At 40.6% G+C, this 14819-nt stretch overlaps 1 protein-coding gene across 45 annotated transcripts in view; it reads right to left on the bottom strand.

The window, feature by feature from the left end:
• FNBP1 (formin binding protein 1) overlaps positions 1 to 14819 on the bottom strand; it is a 99863-nt gene that overhangs the window by 29249 nt on the left and 55795 nt on the right. For all 45 annotated transcript variants that reach the window (XM_040531550.1, XM_040531552.1, XM_040531533.1 and 42 more), the window contains exons 7-9: positions 8617 to 8745; positions 6734 to 6880; positions 1326 to 1523 (exon numbers count right to left, since the gene is read on the bottom strand). In XM_040531550.1, the coding sequence (XP_040387484.1) occupies positions 1326 to 1523; positions 6734 to 6880; positions 8617 to 8745 (474 nt within the window). The remainder of the gene's footprint in view (positions 1 to 1325; positions 1524 to 6733; positions 6881 to 8616; positions 8746 to 14819) is intronic.

A 14819-nucleotide genomic window follows, 5' to 3' on the forward strand; every position in this document is an offset into this window, starting at 1 on the left:
AAATCAAAATAAAAAGATAAAACACAAAACGAAAATAAGCATCAAAAACAATATTTGAAATCCAGAGAAAAAAAAACAATTAATTAAACATTAAAGGCCATGGTTCAAAGGAGGGGGGAGAGCAGTATTTAAGAGTTGTGTTAAATGAAGGATGTGATAAATGGAAGTTTTTAGTAAGTGATGCAACAGAACAGTAACACAAAGTATTTGGACAGGAAGCTCATGCAGACTCTTCCATGCAGCACTATCCCCATAAACTGCCCTGTTCTCACTCTGTTGACAGCTCAGAATAATGCATATGGATAGAGCTTTCAAATACCTGAATTTAAATGGATCAGATAAGGAAGGTACCTTAGTGCCCAGTAGCGTTTCTATTATCTGGAAAACAGCAAACCACATTCCTTCCTGCTTTCAAATCATACCTCAGTAACGTGCATCAAACTTCACTTTTACAAATCCTAAGAATTTGCTGAGGAGTTGGTCCTGGTTTTTGCTTCTGGCTACACTGATGAAAGCACCAGAGAGCCGAGTTCCCTCTTATACCAGCACAAGAGGAATGACCCATTTTGATCAGGTAGGATTTTTGGACTCACTGGAATCATTAGAAGTGGTTTGATGAGGGTCAGAGCAAGGAGATCAAAACACTGAAGCTGCTCTGGGCTTCCATCAGTGTTACTGAAAACTGACCTAGTCCAGTCATCCTGACACGTTCTGGTAACCCCAGATGTACGTTGCCATGCATTATGGTGTAAAATATGACAGTGAAATGAGAGAGGTTTAATGGATACATCAGTTAATATGGTCTTTAAAGTCAACTGCTCAGTTAGTTGTGCTCCGTTAGTTGTGCTAAAGGAGAATGAATTGCAGAAATTCCTCGTTCCCCGCCACCCAACTGCAGAACCCAGCGCACAGACTGAGAAGGTAACTCAAATGAAAGGCTAAGGAGAGTTTTAGAAGTGTCAAACAGTAATGTCACATTAAAGCTTCCCCAAAGTAACATGTTAGTTAGCACACGTGACACTACGTAAGTGATGTACAATTCCTTCTCTGAGTTAGGAACAGGAATGGACCATGGCACAGACATGACAACCAAAGTTAAATTAATATAAAAACTGCAACATAATTAAAGAAATTACAAAGAAAAAAAAATCAAAGATATAAAAACTTAACTAAAGACTTGCACAAAACACCATAGTAAGACATTAGTTATTAACTTTCTGAAACTAAAGTTCTCTAAAAAACTGCGATTACCAGGTTCACTAGACAAGACAGAGGCTATTGACTATAAACATCCTAGCCCTAAGCTCAAGTTTGCAAGTCAGTACCTTATTTTTCTTGATGAATGGCCATAACTTGCCCTTGGATTTGCCACCAAACTTCGGCTCCGACTTCCCATCCCCTCTGGAGTTTGAAAGGCTGGATTCGGAGACAGTCCGCTTCATGGGCTGAGTGAAGTCCTCAAAGTCCACATCTCCTGGAGGCTCGAACCCCGATTTAAAGGCTTCTATTACCATTTGTGAATCCTGAAATGGGACAGATCCAGTACAAGGGTAAATACCTCAGATGAAGGCTGTCATCAAATTGGTGGCATAGAAGAACCACACAAGGACAAACAAGGGTGCTTTTGAGGGAAACAACCTTTACAGGGACCAGTTTCATCCTGGCAAATCGACACCCTCCCAGAACTTGGGACCGAGACGAGTTTCTCCACTTTCTGCTCCAAAATCCAGGCACTTTTCATTTGAACTATTTTCACTATCATGATGTGCTTCAAAAAGATACACAGAGACTATTATCCCACCAAAACAAGGCACTCTGCCATGTAAAACTGAATGTTCCCAGATATTTCAGTAGCAAATGAAGTTAAAAACAACAAGAAACCCAACCTGTGTCAGTCAGAACATACTGCAACTGGGAACATAAACAGTCACAATCTCAGTTTCAGAATAGAACACAAAACAAAGTCTGAAATAACGCAGGTGACCTTTGCTCTCAGATAGTCCATAATTTGTGTTACAAAATGCTAGTTCCTTTTGCAAAGGTATCACCGAGACCAGTCATTACTTAAAATACCAACAGATAAAAAAAAAAAGACTGTAGTCTATTCAGGAAAGCAAACCATACACAACTATCATTACAGCATGAGTCATTGTAGCTAACTGCAGAGGATGCTCAGGAAGAGCAAATTCAGGTCTCCTCATTCCAGCCTTCCACGAACTGCAGTCTGACCTCAACCTAGCGACTCTTCTCCTTGTTTTGTTTCCCAAGCAAAAATCAAAGTTCTGATACAATCCCCTTGTAATGGCTTTTTTTTTTTTTAAATGTCCACTGGTGAAAATGACGAGGAGCTTATTATTGTTAGCTTTACTTACTAGAAGAGAAATCCTACTTCAGTAACCAAACAGATAAGTTAAGCAACTCATAACGAAGTTGAGGTACAGAATTGCTGGGCATGCAGCTGTAAGCAAGCTTCTGGAAAGCCCCGATAAATGCTCCTATATAACTGACCTCCAGTGACCACACTGCTACGAGTTAACCAGTCTGTGCTTGTGAACTTAGCTACAGTAAGCGGCAGGAGTTTATCTTCCGAGCTTTATCCTACAACTGGAGCAGCCCAGGGTCCTGCGAGCAGCCAGGCACCCTGGTGCTGCAGTGGCTGCTAACTCCAGGGCTGTCATTAAAGCCTCGTACCCTTCTGGTGCCACTAGGAGCACTAGATACAAGTCAGCCACACACTGCCTGTACACTCTGCAGTGGGTTTGCTTTTTAAAAAAAATAAAAAAAAATCAAAACCAACATATAGCATATTTCCTATTCAGGCTTACAAACAATTAATTATACATAAATGCAGATTTGGACTTCAGCTTGCCAAATGCATTTAGATCTAATGGCGTCTGGAAAAAAAAATCTACTTTTGATCTACTCAACTTCTATGGAAGGGAGCTTTTTATATAATACTGTTCTAACAGTTTTCGCTCTAAGATCATTAGAGGAACTGTGCCATAGCACACAAAAATCTCATTAGCCTCCAGAGAACAGCACAATCATTCTGCTCGGAGGAAATAGATGAACTTGTTGCTTTGAAGGCATTTCACAGCTTCTGCTCGTGTCCGTAGGTAAAACAGTGTTCACAAAAAATCTAGTGGGATATAAACTTATTCAGAGGCCAGACACAATTAAGCAAAACACTGCTCTAAGATAAGCTTTGCAAAAATATCCAGGGGATTGCGTAGCAAATTAAGGCTTGAGATCCTCAATCTATTAGGTGCACTGTAGAATTCCTCCAGAACTTTTAAAGGAGGTAAAACAACACTTTCTCCATTATCTCATCCCAGTTTGACATTAAAACTTTTGTAGATATAAGCATTTGAAGAGATTTTAAACAATAATTGTGAAGATGATTATCGTGAAGAAGGAAGTGACAAACACACATGAGGTTCCATACACCACTTTACAGGCATTTCATGCTATGCCTAGAGCCTTTCATTTTTTTTTTCTTTTTCTTTCCTTTTCTTTTCTTTTTTTTTTTTTTTTTTTTTAACTGTACAGTGTTCCTTCCATTTCGTCAAAACATCCTTCCACTACAATGGAGCTAAAAATATGCAGCGTGCTCCATATATCACGAAGAGATAATGTCATAACAGGAACTCCCAGACCCGTAACAAATTCATTCTATCTGCTGCTGGAGCCTTCAGAAGCCAATTCTGCCTAGGTTCACTTAGCAGTCACCACAGCTCACCCTTGCAATGTGACCTCTGTGTTATTAGAAAGAGGACATGGAAAAGAAGCATATTTATAGCTGCATTAGAAACACAAGGCTAACGAGCGTTCCCAGCTATATCCAGCCAGTTTCCATTGATATTATTGGGAGCTGCACACACTTTGGTGAGGGCAGAAAGCAATCCTACTTGCACAGTTACAAGTTCCCTAACTGAGCCCGAACAACTGGCCGTTTTGTTAGGGGCATGAGGCAGAACTTAGTCATGTTTAAGCTGCAGAGAATAATTAAATTATTCCATGTATCGTTCTGGTTCTCAACACCATCTAACGAAACAGGGGCCCTTAAACAACATGGTTTTCCAGACTCCTGCTAGCACCTATAGAGCTGGCTGTAGAAAGGAAGCCTGTTGCTAGCAGCCTGCACCTCCACAGTTACAACTTGACTGTGGAACTATGTCCTGACTTACTGCAGTACTACACAATTTTGATCAGCGGTTCACAGATGCCACAGGAATCCCTTGAAAGGTCTGTGTTTGTAATAAACCTACCTGAAGCTAAAAACTGATCATCAGAAAGCTCAGAGATACCCACATGAAGTGCAAGGGTGTGCTTTTTTTCCCCTCCTTTTTAAAACAATAATGCCTTTCCATCAGCTGGTAAGGTTTTCCTGACAGCAAAAAAAAAAAGTTGCAGAACTTGCAGGTTCTCACGTCCCTTCAACTAGAGCTGACTCACAGTGGTACATAAGGTAAAGCACTAGAATTGGTGCTTTCTCTGTAATTATTTTCTTTCTGACCAATACATCTTCTATACTAGTTGCGGCTGTTCCATTCAAAGCCCTGGTTTCTGAAGTTACCAAAAAAAGAACTTTCATTTACTTCTCCCCTTCTTCAGCAACTCTGTATGCGATAGCTGGACAAAAAGAGTGAAAATAAAACCAGAGTACCAACAAGGAGCTAAATATGAACTCCAGATGCATCACTGCCTTTTGTCAGTACCCTAGTCTCTGAGCTCATGCGTTTCAAGTTTGGTGATACTGTACTTTGTTTATGATTACCAGATCCTGGAGATCTCCTCTCAGCTGGGAAACACATGTCTGTGTGGGCCCAGAGTTTCACACAAAGCTTTTCCTGCTCAGCAGGCTCTTGGTTTTGCTCACCATTGTACTAGTTCTATTATCACCAGCTGTCCTTGCATTCAACTTTCCTGGAATCTGACCTCATTTACAAAGCTGACTACAGCTCAGATCTAGTGACTTTCCTATCCAAAAATGTTCAGGCTTGAAAAAGATGAGCAAAGGAGAAACCCTTCAATTTGGATCTTTCAAAGAAAAGAAACTTCTGACAGTAGTCTAAGAACTGAAACTTGTTTCTTACAATTTTAAGGGGTGAGATGGGAAAGGTCTGCTATAAGAGTCTGCATTACCGGCCAAAGCAGTACATGACCTGGAAATAGGGAAGACACAGCTTTTAAATTACTTCTGTCTGCACTTATGGACACAACTATAAAGTGGCAGGACCCGCATCTTGGAAAAGGCGGCAACAAGCATGCCACTTCTATTAGAATTAAGAAGGTGAGAAACCTCTGTTCCTGAAATGAAAAGTCCTTAATGATATTTTAAGAAAAGAATCATCATTTATGGACTTTCCTGTTTTCAGACACAACATGCTAAACCCTTCGTAATTATTCAGATGTAACAAATTTGGTTAAATACATTTTGGTTAGCATGGTGTTTTCAGGAGAACCCTTGGTTTTCAATGCTCAAAATACCTTTTTCAAAATACCTACTTGCGCATGTAAGCCAGCAGTCTGACTTATCTGTGTGCAAGAGAGACCAAGTTGAGCTGAAAATTCAGTGGTGGTGGTGAAGCTGGTTCCGATACCTAGCTTAAGTGGTTTGTGAGTTTCTCTCAGACTGTGCTCGAACATCAGAGCAGAATGTAGGCCTAAGAATGAATCTCTCCTTAGCGCAATTTTCACCATACAGCACCAAGAACTGTACCCCCAAAAGGGTGCATTGTTCAAACATGGGAATCTGTTCCCCAGCTCCCTCTTCTCCTACCCCAAAACAGTAACTTTCAGATTCCTTGGTTTCCCATGCTGCTCTCTGTGAGAGCAACTGCTGAGCAAAAAGTAGGGGATTCATTTCAAAACCTCAGCCTCAGGCTTATGCTGCCAATTAACTGCAGTCTCCGGGCTCTGGGCACTGAATAGCTTAGAAAAGATTCCAGTGAAAAAGACGTATGGGAATTTCAAACAGCCAGCAAGACACATGCTGTTTGTATTTGAAGCACTAATGTGATCCATGAGAAGGGCTGAAAGAGCCGGCAGAGACTTCATTTACAAAGAGAGCAGATCATTCTGAAAAGAAAATAGAAAACACATTCACCCTTGTGCTAACTGTACATCAGCAAGCTCGGCCCAACTCTTCATCGGCCTTCATCAGGAAGGCTTGTTTTTACTCCGACAACGACATTCAGAAATCAAGACTTGTGAGAGCTCATTTACAGATTGCTAGCAAGTCTTAATTCTTCAAATAAACAATTTACAATAGAAGTTTTGCCAGAGTTGTTGCAATAATTTATGTAGCCAACACTTTAAATACTTCTATTACTATTATAAGAGTAACAAGAAGACATTCCTGCAACAATCCATTTTCTATTAGATATAGAACCTATCTGAATAAGAATCACTGATACTTCAAATGATGTCCATCATTTTCCTTACTCTAGGCAGAATCCTATTCTTCAATAACAATATTTCAAAAAATCATTATCCTATCAAAAGGAAAGAATATTCCTAAAAGAAAAAAAGTGTGGCATTTCCAGATGTTAAGAAGATTTAGGAGATAATCTACCTCAGACAAAGTAGTTTGGGACAAAAGCTTACCATTTGTTTTAGTTCTATGACTATAAAGCCCTCACTGTGGTTTGGACCCAGGATTTGAATCTCCATATACAAAGCGATAAGTACTAAAGACAGCAATTAACAATCCAAGCAATATGATACTTACGTTCTTGTGATCAATTGATTCTGCAGCTTTTGTAATTTCATCCAGACACTTTCCAATGATAGGGATCACTTGGCGGTCGACCTCTGCAAAAGTTTTCATGGATTCACCTATCCTCACAATTCTTCTTTCCTCCATCTCTTGTATTTTCTAAAACATTAGATTTCATTCAGATCAAATATCAAGAGTAGCTTCACAGTTTCAACCCATTTTTCTCCCCAGCAAACACTGCTTTAAAATGTATAGGCAAACTAGGACAGCTGTTCTCATGAAGGCAGCAAGTGGTATCATTCCCTCAAACATCTAAATCCCACTCTAAAAGCAATCTGTTACTATTAGTAAGAATTTTTCAATTATTTTTTTATGCTGAAAAATGCTGATTTGTCAAAAATCCCAGCTTTAGACATTTGTAAGAATGGTTCTTAAGGCTGTTAACATAATTTCCGGAACAACAAATTATCTTCCATTTTCCACGACATGTTGTGAAAGAGCTCATTTTCATTCCACTGGAGAATCCAAGGGAACAAAAAAAAATTTTGTTTTCTCCCCTTCCCCCAAGAAGATAATTTTTGGTTTATGGGCAGTCTTATACAACACACATTGTTTACATGAGTGTTTCTCAACACATGCTCCCTGTTACTTGGTGGATTCAACGCCACGATCTCCAGCACCTATTCCACGGATCTCTGATTTAGAACAGAGGCTAAGTGAATGTAGTATAACACTGTTAAAAAAGATTATAAAACAGGATACAGAAGGGCATGAACAAGAACTGGCTGTTTCACATTAGACTGCAGGAATTTTACTGAGTATTGATAACTTAGAAATCCCCATTACCTTGACTAATATGCAAGCAACAAAAGCAAAAAATGAACAGTTAAAAGTTGTGCTGTAAAGAATTTCTGTTCTTTCCCTTATTTCACCACCTATGAGGAAGTGATAAAGCTTCCTAGAGCACTGGTAGTGAAAAGGAAACTTCTGCACAACTTACAACAAGCATGCTCACCTACAAAACAGAGCACTTACCAGATTTAGGGTTAAATACAAATGTACTGGAAGAATTTTATATATGATGCCATGGAAAATTTATCTCAAGATACTGGTTTGAAATACCATGAACAAAAGAGAAGGTGTCCATTTAGCTAAGAAGCTACAGTTATGGATAAGAAAATGCTTGCTTGCTATGCAAGTATCCGTTATTTCTGATCAGATGATAAGCATGTGACATTTTCTCCCTTAAAGAGGTTGTCTTTTCCACTTCTTGACTCTCATGACCCATTACAATGGAACAGTCATTTGGAACTTCTGTTCTATGACATTAATCTCTTTGTTCAGCCAAGCACACACTCAGATCTTCAGTCAGAACAAAAAAAGCTATCCGATTTGTACTTTCTCTACAGTCTTTCTTTAGGCATGGTAAGACATAGTAAGCGTGCTTAAACCCTTTGACATTCACTATTGAGTTTAACTCCCCAATAATTCTGCAAACATCTGTGAAATCTGATTTCAAAACAGGTTATAAAGACTGTGAGGCTTTACAGATGTAAGGATGCCCAGCTGCCTCCTGCTCCAACAATGCAAATAATGCTCTCATTCCCCAGCTGCATGGACACAAGAGTTTAATACAGCAAATTGTGACAATTCCAAGGACTACCGTAATCTGTCATGACAATTCAATGTTGCCTTCCTCCTAAGAGAAAGGCACACTTTTATATACCCAAGCTCTCCATCACTTGGGTTAGCAGATTGCGTACAAAATTTGATAACAATGACAAAATGGCCAAAGAATAAAACAGGATCATAGAATCGGGCCAACATGCAATGCATCCCTTTATTTTTTTTCACAAGTGTATGAGCTACTCTAGTTCAGTGCCAGCGAGTCTTACCTGGAAGATGTTTGGTATGTGTGTGTAGTAATGATCATGCTGCTCACTGTTGAACTTCTGTAGAGTGGAACAATATTCTGCTTTGCTGTCTTCTGCCATTTGATGTCGCAGCTGGGCTTGCTGTCTCGCCTAAAGAAATGCCAGAAGTAGTTTATAACTTCCACTACATGGAAATAAATTACACTGCATTACTCCTCATCTTACCACCCTTACCAGTAGGCAGCACAGAAACATTAGCATATGGATCTCCAAACACTTACGGCTTACTCCTATACACAGATGTGTGTGAAACATTTCATCTACTTCAAGCATAAATCTGCAGTGTGCACTCTGGGAATTCAGTCCTCTTTCTTCTGTTAAATGTGGCAGGGCCTTGCCCTCTATTGAATCGACACATCCCTGCCTGTTCCTATTTGGAATTTTCAGTTAAATTGGTCAACATCTGGCATGTGAAGGACTTGTGTTCCTAGTTTGCCTAAGAAGCGATAGCTCTCACAGCTCAGCTGCATCCTCAGAATGAACATCTCTAGTCATTTGCCATCTTCATAGAACGAATGTGCTGCCACAGATCTAGCAGAAGGCAGTGCCTGCTTCCTCCATCTAGTGTCTCCCCTTTATGCTTGGAGCTGCTACCCTTTTTTTGTGTTGCAATATGTTAGTTCCATCAATCATTTTGCATTCCATAAACTGCCTCTCTTCATACTACATGAAGATACTACCTATTACTAAACAACACAACAAGTTTGCCCCTCTAGTAGCCCCCTTAGGGACAGAGGCTTTTTGACATTTCGGGACACTTCTTCGTCCCCTGTATGCCCTAACGGCTGGCACCTGCTTTTCTCTACTGCACTAGCTACCTGTTGGCTAGCAGTATCTTTTAGAGAAAGGGGAGGGACAAAAATGGTTTGTCCCATTTAACACGCTTCAGCCAACATACTCATGACAAAACATCTCAATTTGTGTCCCCACTGTACTCTCTGCAAAGTCCTTTATGTACACTTCCTTGAATAGAGCTGGCATGCAGTGTGCAAGGAAAGGGGAGCCTGAGGAGCAGCTGAAACATGATTACCTTCTTATTTTTACCAACAGATCATTTGCTGCCCAGCATAGCTAAGCACTGGGCAATTACCCTCACTTCTTTCCCTAGAACAATCTGTCCCCAAGTGACCCTCCCGTACTTTCAGATTACTCTCCTTACAGTTCTGCTTCCCAAGGCCTTCTGTTGTCTGTTTCATTGCCCAATACTATTCCCTTGCTGTCTATCCCATCTGTTTAATTTAGCTGCCTTTTCCTTCCTTGCTGCTGGCCTTCATACAGAAACTCTTCCTTCCCTTCCCTTCCCACACGGCTTCCTGCACCTACCTGCCTTCGCTCCCTACCCTGTGCTCACTTGCTGAGACTCTCCTCTCATGCTCATTCACAATTTGCATCCAACCATCCAGAGCCGTTTTCATTCAGCTCCCATATAGCCCCTCACACTGCCACCTGCCCCAGAAGAGCTGGCTCCATGGCTGTGGATCAAATCCTTGCTCCAGTGAAGCCAGCAACAGCCTTGCCTTTTGGCGTTGTATATTTAATCCATCCTGCTTGCGCTTATTTTTCAGGCACTTGAAGCCTCCTCACCCTCTGCTGTCTACCTAGCCCTGGAACAGTCCTGCAATTATTCAGAAAATATTAGGTTTTGATCATTCCCTCGAATTTCAAATTGACCCCCTTTAAGACAGGAGAGAGAAAGACTGCTTAAAAATTATTTAAAGCATTTTGGGATGTTTCAGGGAAAACAGTACAACAAATAATTTTAATACATTCTAAGAAGTGGGCTCCCATTGAAAACAGTTCAGAGAGGGGTTAGCCTTTGAACTGTTCCAAGCAGACAATAGTTTCCTGACAATAAATCCGTGAAATACCAAATCATGGAACATTTTAGTAATCATAACTGGAAGCTAACAAGTTCTGCCAAAAGGTTTCAAATCTCAATTTGAAAAGAAATAGGCTTCCCTTCCACTTGTCCAGCTCACACCTCTCACCTAATAATTTATTTTGCCTCAATTCAGCTATTTCTTTTGCAAGTGCAGTCAACTGAAGGAGTTTCCTAGATCCCCTTTCACATTCTTTCTACAAAAACAATAATTCAAGGACAATGAAAAAATGCTGGGCACTAAGTGTGTAACAGGAGATGAAACAGTAGCATCAAATGGAAAAGATTGTGACTATGACCAAATAAATAGATCCAATATAAAACTTGCATCTTTGCCTGTTCCCCAAGAGTTTTAATTGTCCACTCACTCTTGCAAAGGAAGCAGCATCGGGAACTCTACCTAGTGCGATGAAATTCCAAGCAGCCATATCAATCATTTTTCTACCCAAGTGCTCGATATGATTTATTAAACCTTATCATCCACGCACTCATGTATAGCTATGTTAAACACAAGTGGAAAACAATATCGCCTTGTACTACAAACACAAATACACGAGCAAAACAAAGTCAGCCATGGAAAGGCTGACAGCTGTAAGGGTAATGTACGGTTGTCTCCCAGCCCCTTCCTCAAGTCCCAGCTGCCAGAGATCAATATTCATTTGTGAGGCCCATTCTCCTCAGCTACCTAAGAGCAGCCCATTGTTCGAGCTGACTTCTATGAAAGGCCCAGTCCCACTTAGCTTCTTTAAAAAAAAAAAAAAAACGTAGGGCAACTCAGGAATTTGTCCCTTGACTCTATTTTTGAAACAGAAAAGCAAGAAATTCACTATTACACATTTCCAGTCAGACCCAGCAAACATTAAGCCTCCAGAGTCCATTCTCATGAGCAAGCTCACTGGTGGGGTATGGTAACCCTGAGCTAAATGTATACAGGAGTAGATGCTCTGTTTCCAAAACTATCTTAACTGGCCCCAAATAAGAGGAGGCAGCAGATGAATAAGTAAAATTGGGTACATTCCAAAACCAAGAATTTTTGTATGAGAGCCCCAGTGATGTTTTGTTTCTCCTGGCCATTTAATGCATTTGGCAAGCTTCAAACTGTTTAAATATTTTTCCAATGAGGTATTTGTTTCTTAAAATAAAAACATAAAAGAGTCTAGATTTTTTTATTACTTCATTTGAGTATGTCACTTACTCTAACATCATCACTTCTCGTACTAGCAGAATTACATTTTATAACTGGGTTCCTGCACTCTGCTGAAGCACAGAATGATAAAAATGAGTCGACGACGTTAAGTGTCACTTTCAGAGCAATGGATGCAGTGGCCTGGAGCTGCACAGTCACAGGAGCTATTTTGGGAGTAATTTACAGTTGAGCTTCACAGAAAATTTATTTTTATCTTCTTCACTGCTCACTTTTGCATGCAAACAGCTTCAGAGAAGATACTTTTCAGGCTTTTAGAATTAATGTTAAAATATTTGCTCTGAACAGCATTTTCAGGAGGAAAGGCTTTGGAATACTCAGTCTCTGGAAAACCAGACCATGCCTTCAGATATGGGAGGACGATGCTGTGATGCAGCTTTCAGCCAACACACTCTCTCCTTTTAACTGTGCAGGGATGATCAAGTAAGAGCTGGGATTTCTAGCACCACATGCGAAACCACAATCCAGATCAACAGACTGCCAGATCACTCTTGGTTAAAACAGAAGTCAGGACGAGGTACTTGTAACACTACAAAAAAAGATCCCATCCCCTTGAAAGGAAGAATGGGTGAGGTCACTTTCAGCATCATGAAAAAGCAGAAAAGGGTATATGCATTTGAGGGATCTGGGGGGAAGAAAAGCATTTTCCTTTTCTTTGCAAAAGATACTCAGATCTTGTACGCACTTGTTAAAGAAATGCACATCCACCCCCAGAGCACACCTTCATAACATCTTTTAGTCCCCAAATAAACACGTGCAGCGTATATACACACAACCTCCCCTCCAAAGTCTATTTTTGTTAAGGCAATTCTTCTGTGAACTCGTGTGGCAGCAATAAAACCAAAAGGTCACATATGCCAGTGTACTTCTCGTCAAGAAAAGCGCTCCCAAGAATGAAGGACAGCCCAGTATCTGCAGCGCCATCAGCCCTGCAGCAAGTATACTGGTAAACCTAGAGTTTCCACTGCCATGGCAGTTCGGATCTGAACACAATCACACCAAAGCACTATTTTCTGTAACTAACTTACAGAAAGATACAGGTAAAGGAAGCATAGGAGAAAGAAAAAATACACTGCCACTTCAGTCTTCACTACAGAAAAGAATGAAGGATATTTTGCAGAGAACAATTTGTAAGACACATTCCAGAAACAGCTAGAGACTCAATGGACACACTGTCTTTTGGGTTTACACAGACAAAAAATGCAGCCCCTCCGGGCTGTTATGGTGGGAGTGATATGAATAACTGAAAAGGGCAGAAAAAAGCTTTGGCTGCTATTAAGCTGATCTGCACGGAGTGGAACAGTTCAACTTCTCAGCCATTGCTTTTGTCCAGAATGGCAGAGTTTCCAGTCAAAACTCTGGTGTAGCTTGCTTTCTCCTGCCCCCTCTTTTCAAAAACACCAACAAACCCAGACAGCATGTGAGATGCATCACTGCCAGGCCGCTGCCTGCCAAAAGAGATCTGTCTTTGGTAAATCCAAGATCAGACTGAAACGCAAACACAAAAATCCCCCCCTCACCCCTCGTTAACTGGCCAGTCCCTTCAAAATAAGTTAATGATAAAGGCAGACTCAGAAACACTTCACCAATTTCAGGAATGCTTTCAATTGCTCACAGATTTTTCAGCTGCGGGCTCTGACCCTCCCCACACAGCCAGGCTCACATTGCTTCTCTCTGTTGCGAGCAGGCACTATCACTAACAGCAGTGGGGCGTCTCTTGGTAGCAGCAACACTGGCAGCATTTGCAGAAGCATTAATAACAGTGGGAACTCTGCCATGGACTTCAAAACAGGGCCAGGATTTCAGGCTTTGATTTACATAGCCTCCAAGTCAAGCTCCATTGTTTACTATTTTACAATAACCAGTTTGGTCTCTCTGAACTGGCACGCAAAAAAGTTTCAGAATTTGCTTTCCTGAAAGCAAGAAGGCAGAACGGGACATGCGAAATAACAGATAGGAAAAAAAGAAGAAAAATCCTTACTTTTAATATTAAAGGGATATAAAAAATTAATCTTCATGACAACCTGTGAATCCTTGAAACCCTTTGTTCAAATAAAATACACAAACAAGCAAAGAGCTGATGGGAGAGAAAATTTTCATGGTCAGATCTCAGGAACTGTTATCTGGTGAACTTGCATTCCACCTAATTCTGCCAGATGACCGAAGTGTACGCTAATAAGAGATGTACTAAAGCAACAAACCACCAAAACTCTAGTGAGAAAGGTGGGCCACATCTAGCAGAGCTGAGAGCAACGCTAAGCACCCTGCACAATGCTCTTGCACAGCTCTTAAATTGCACTGGTCCCAGCTGCACTACTAAAAAAAATTAAATAGCAACAAGGACTCACCCAGTTGTGTCAGTCTTATGCAACCAGGCCTGCAACTGCTCCAAGGCCCTAGCAAAAAAACTCGTGCCTCAAATCCAAAATTTTGTCTCCTTCCACAGCCACTCTCATGTCACAAGCACTGAATATGCAAACTGTCTGGGTGACCAAACAGTCAAATGGGCAAGAGGGTCAGATGGACAAATCTCCACTAGTAGCCTGCCACACAGCTTGGAGAAAGCCAGTCCCAAGAGGATGCTTTAAAAAGTCTAGTTTATTACAAAAGAACGAGGTGTTTGCACAATAGGTAGAAGAATATTTGGAATTGAGGGAGGAGGTTACCAGAGAGGTGTTTGAAGCAGCGGCTGGCTGTTTAAATGATTTCTGGAGACCTGTTCAGTTGTACTAACATAAGCAATTAAGTTCTGCAGTGTATAAATGTAAGTATGGAATATAAATAATGGAACTTATTTCAGGACTGTATAATACATTGCTTAGATCATACTTTGAATACTGGGCATGGTTCTAGTAATCTCTCTCCAACAAAGATTTTATAAACACTGCCAATGCAGGATGAATAGTCAGGGCTGAAGAAAGTTACCATATGATTCTGCTAGCCTTAAAGCCTCACTTTATGGGTACCACACATTCACTTAAACTGAAGAGCTCACAAACTTAACAGCCAAATTCTGAGGTCTCTGCTTCATTTTCCCTTAGTTCTGACACAGCTGAAAAGATCTGTCAAAATATTTTTGAC

The sequence above is a fragment of the Cygnus olor genome, chromosome 19 (genome assembly GCF_009769625.2).
Source record: "Cygnus olor isolate bCygOlo1 chromosome 19, bCygOlo1.pri.v2, whole genome shotgun sequence".
NCBI classification, from domain to species: Eukaryota; Metazoa; Chordata; class Aves; order Anseriformes; family Anatidae; genus Cygnus; species Cygnus olor.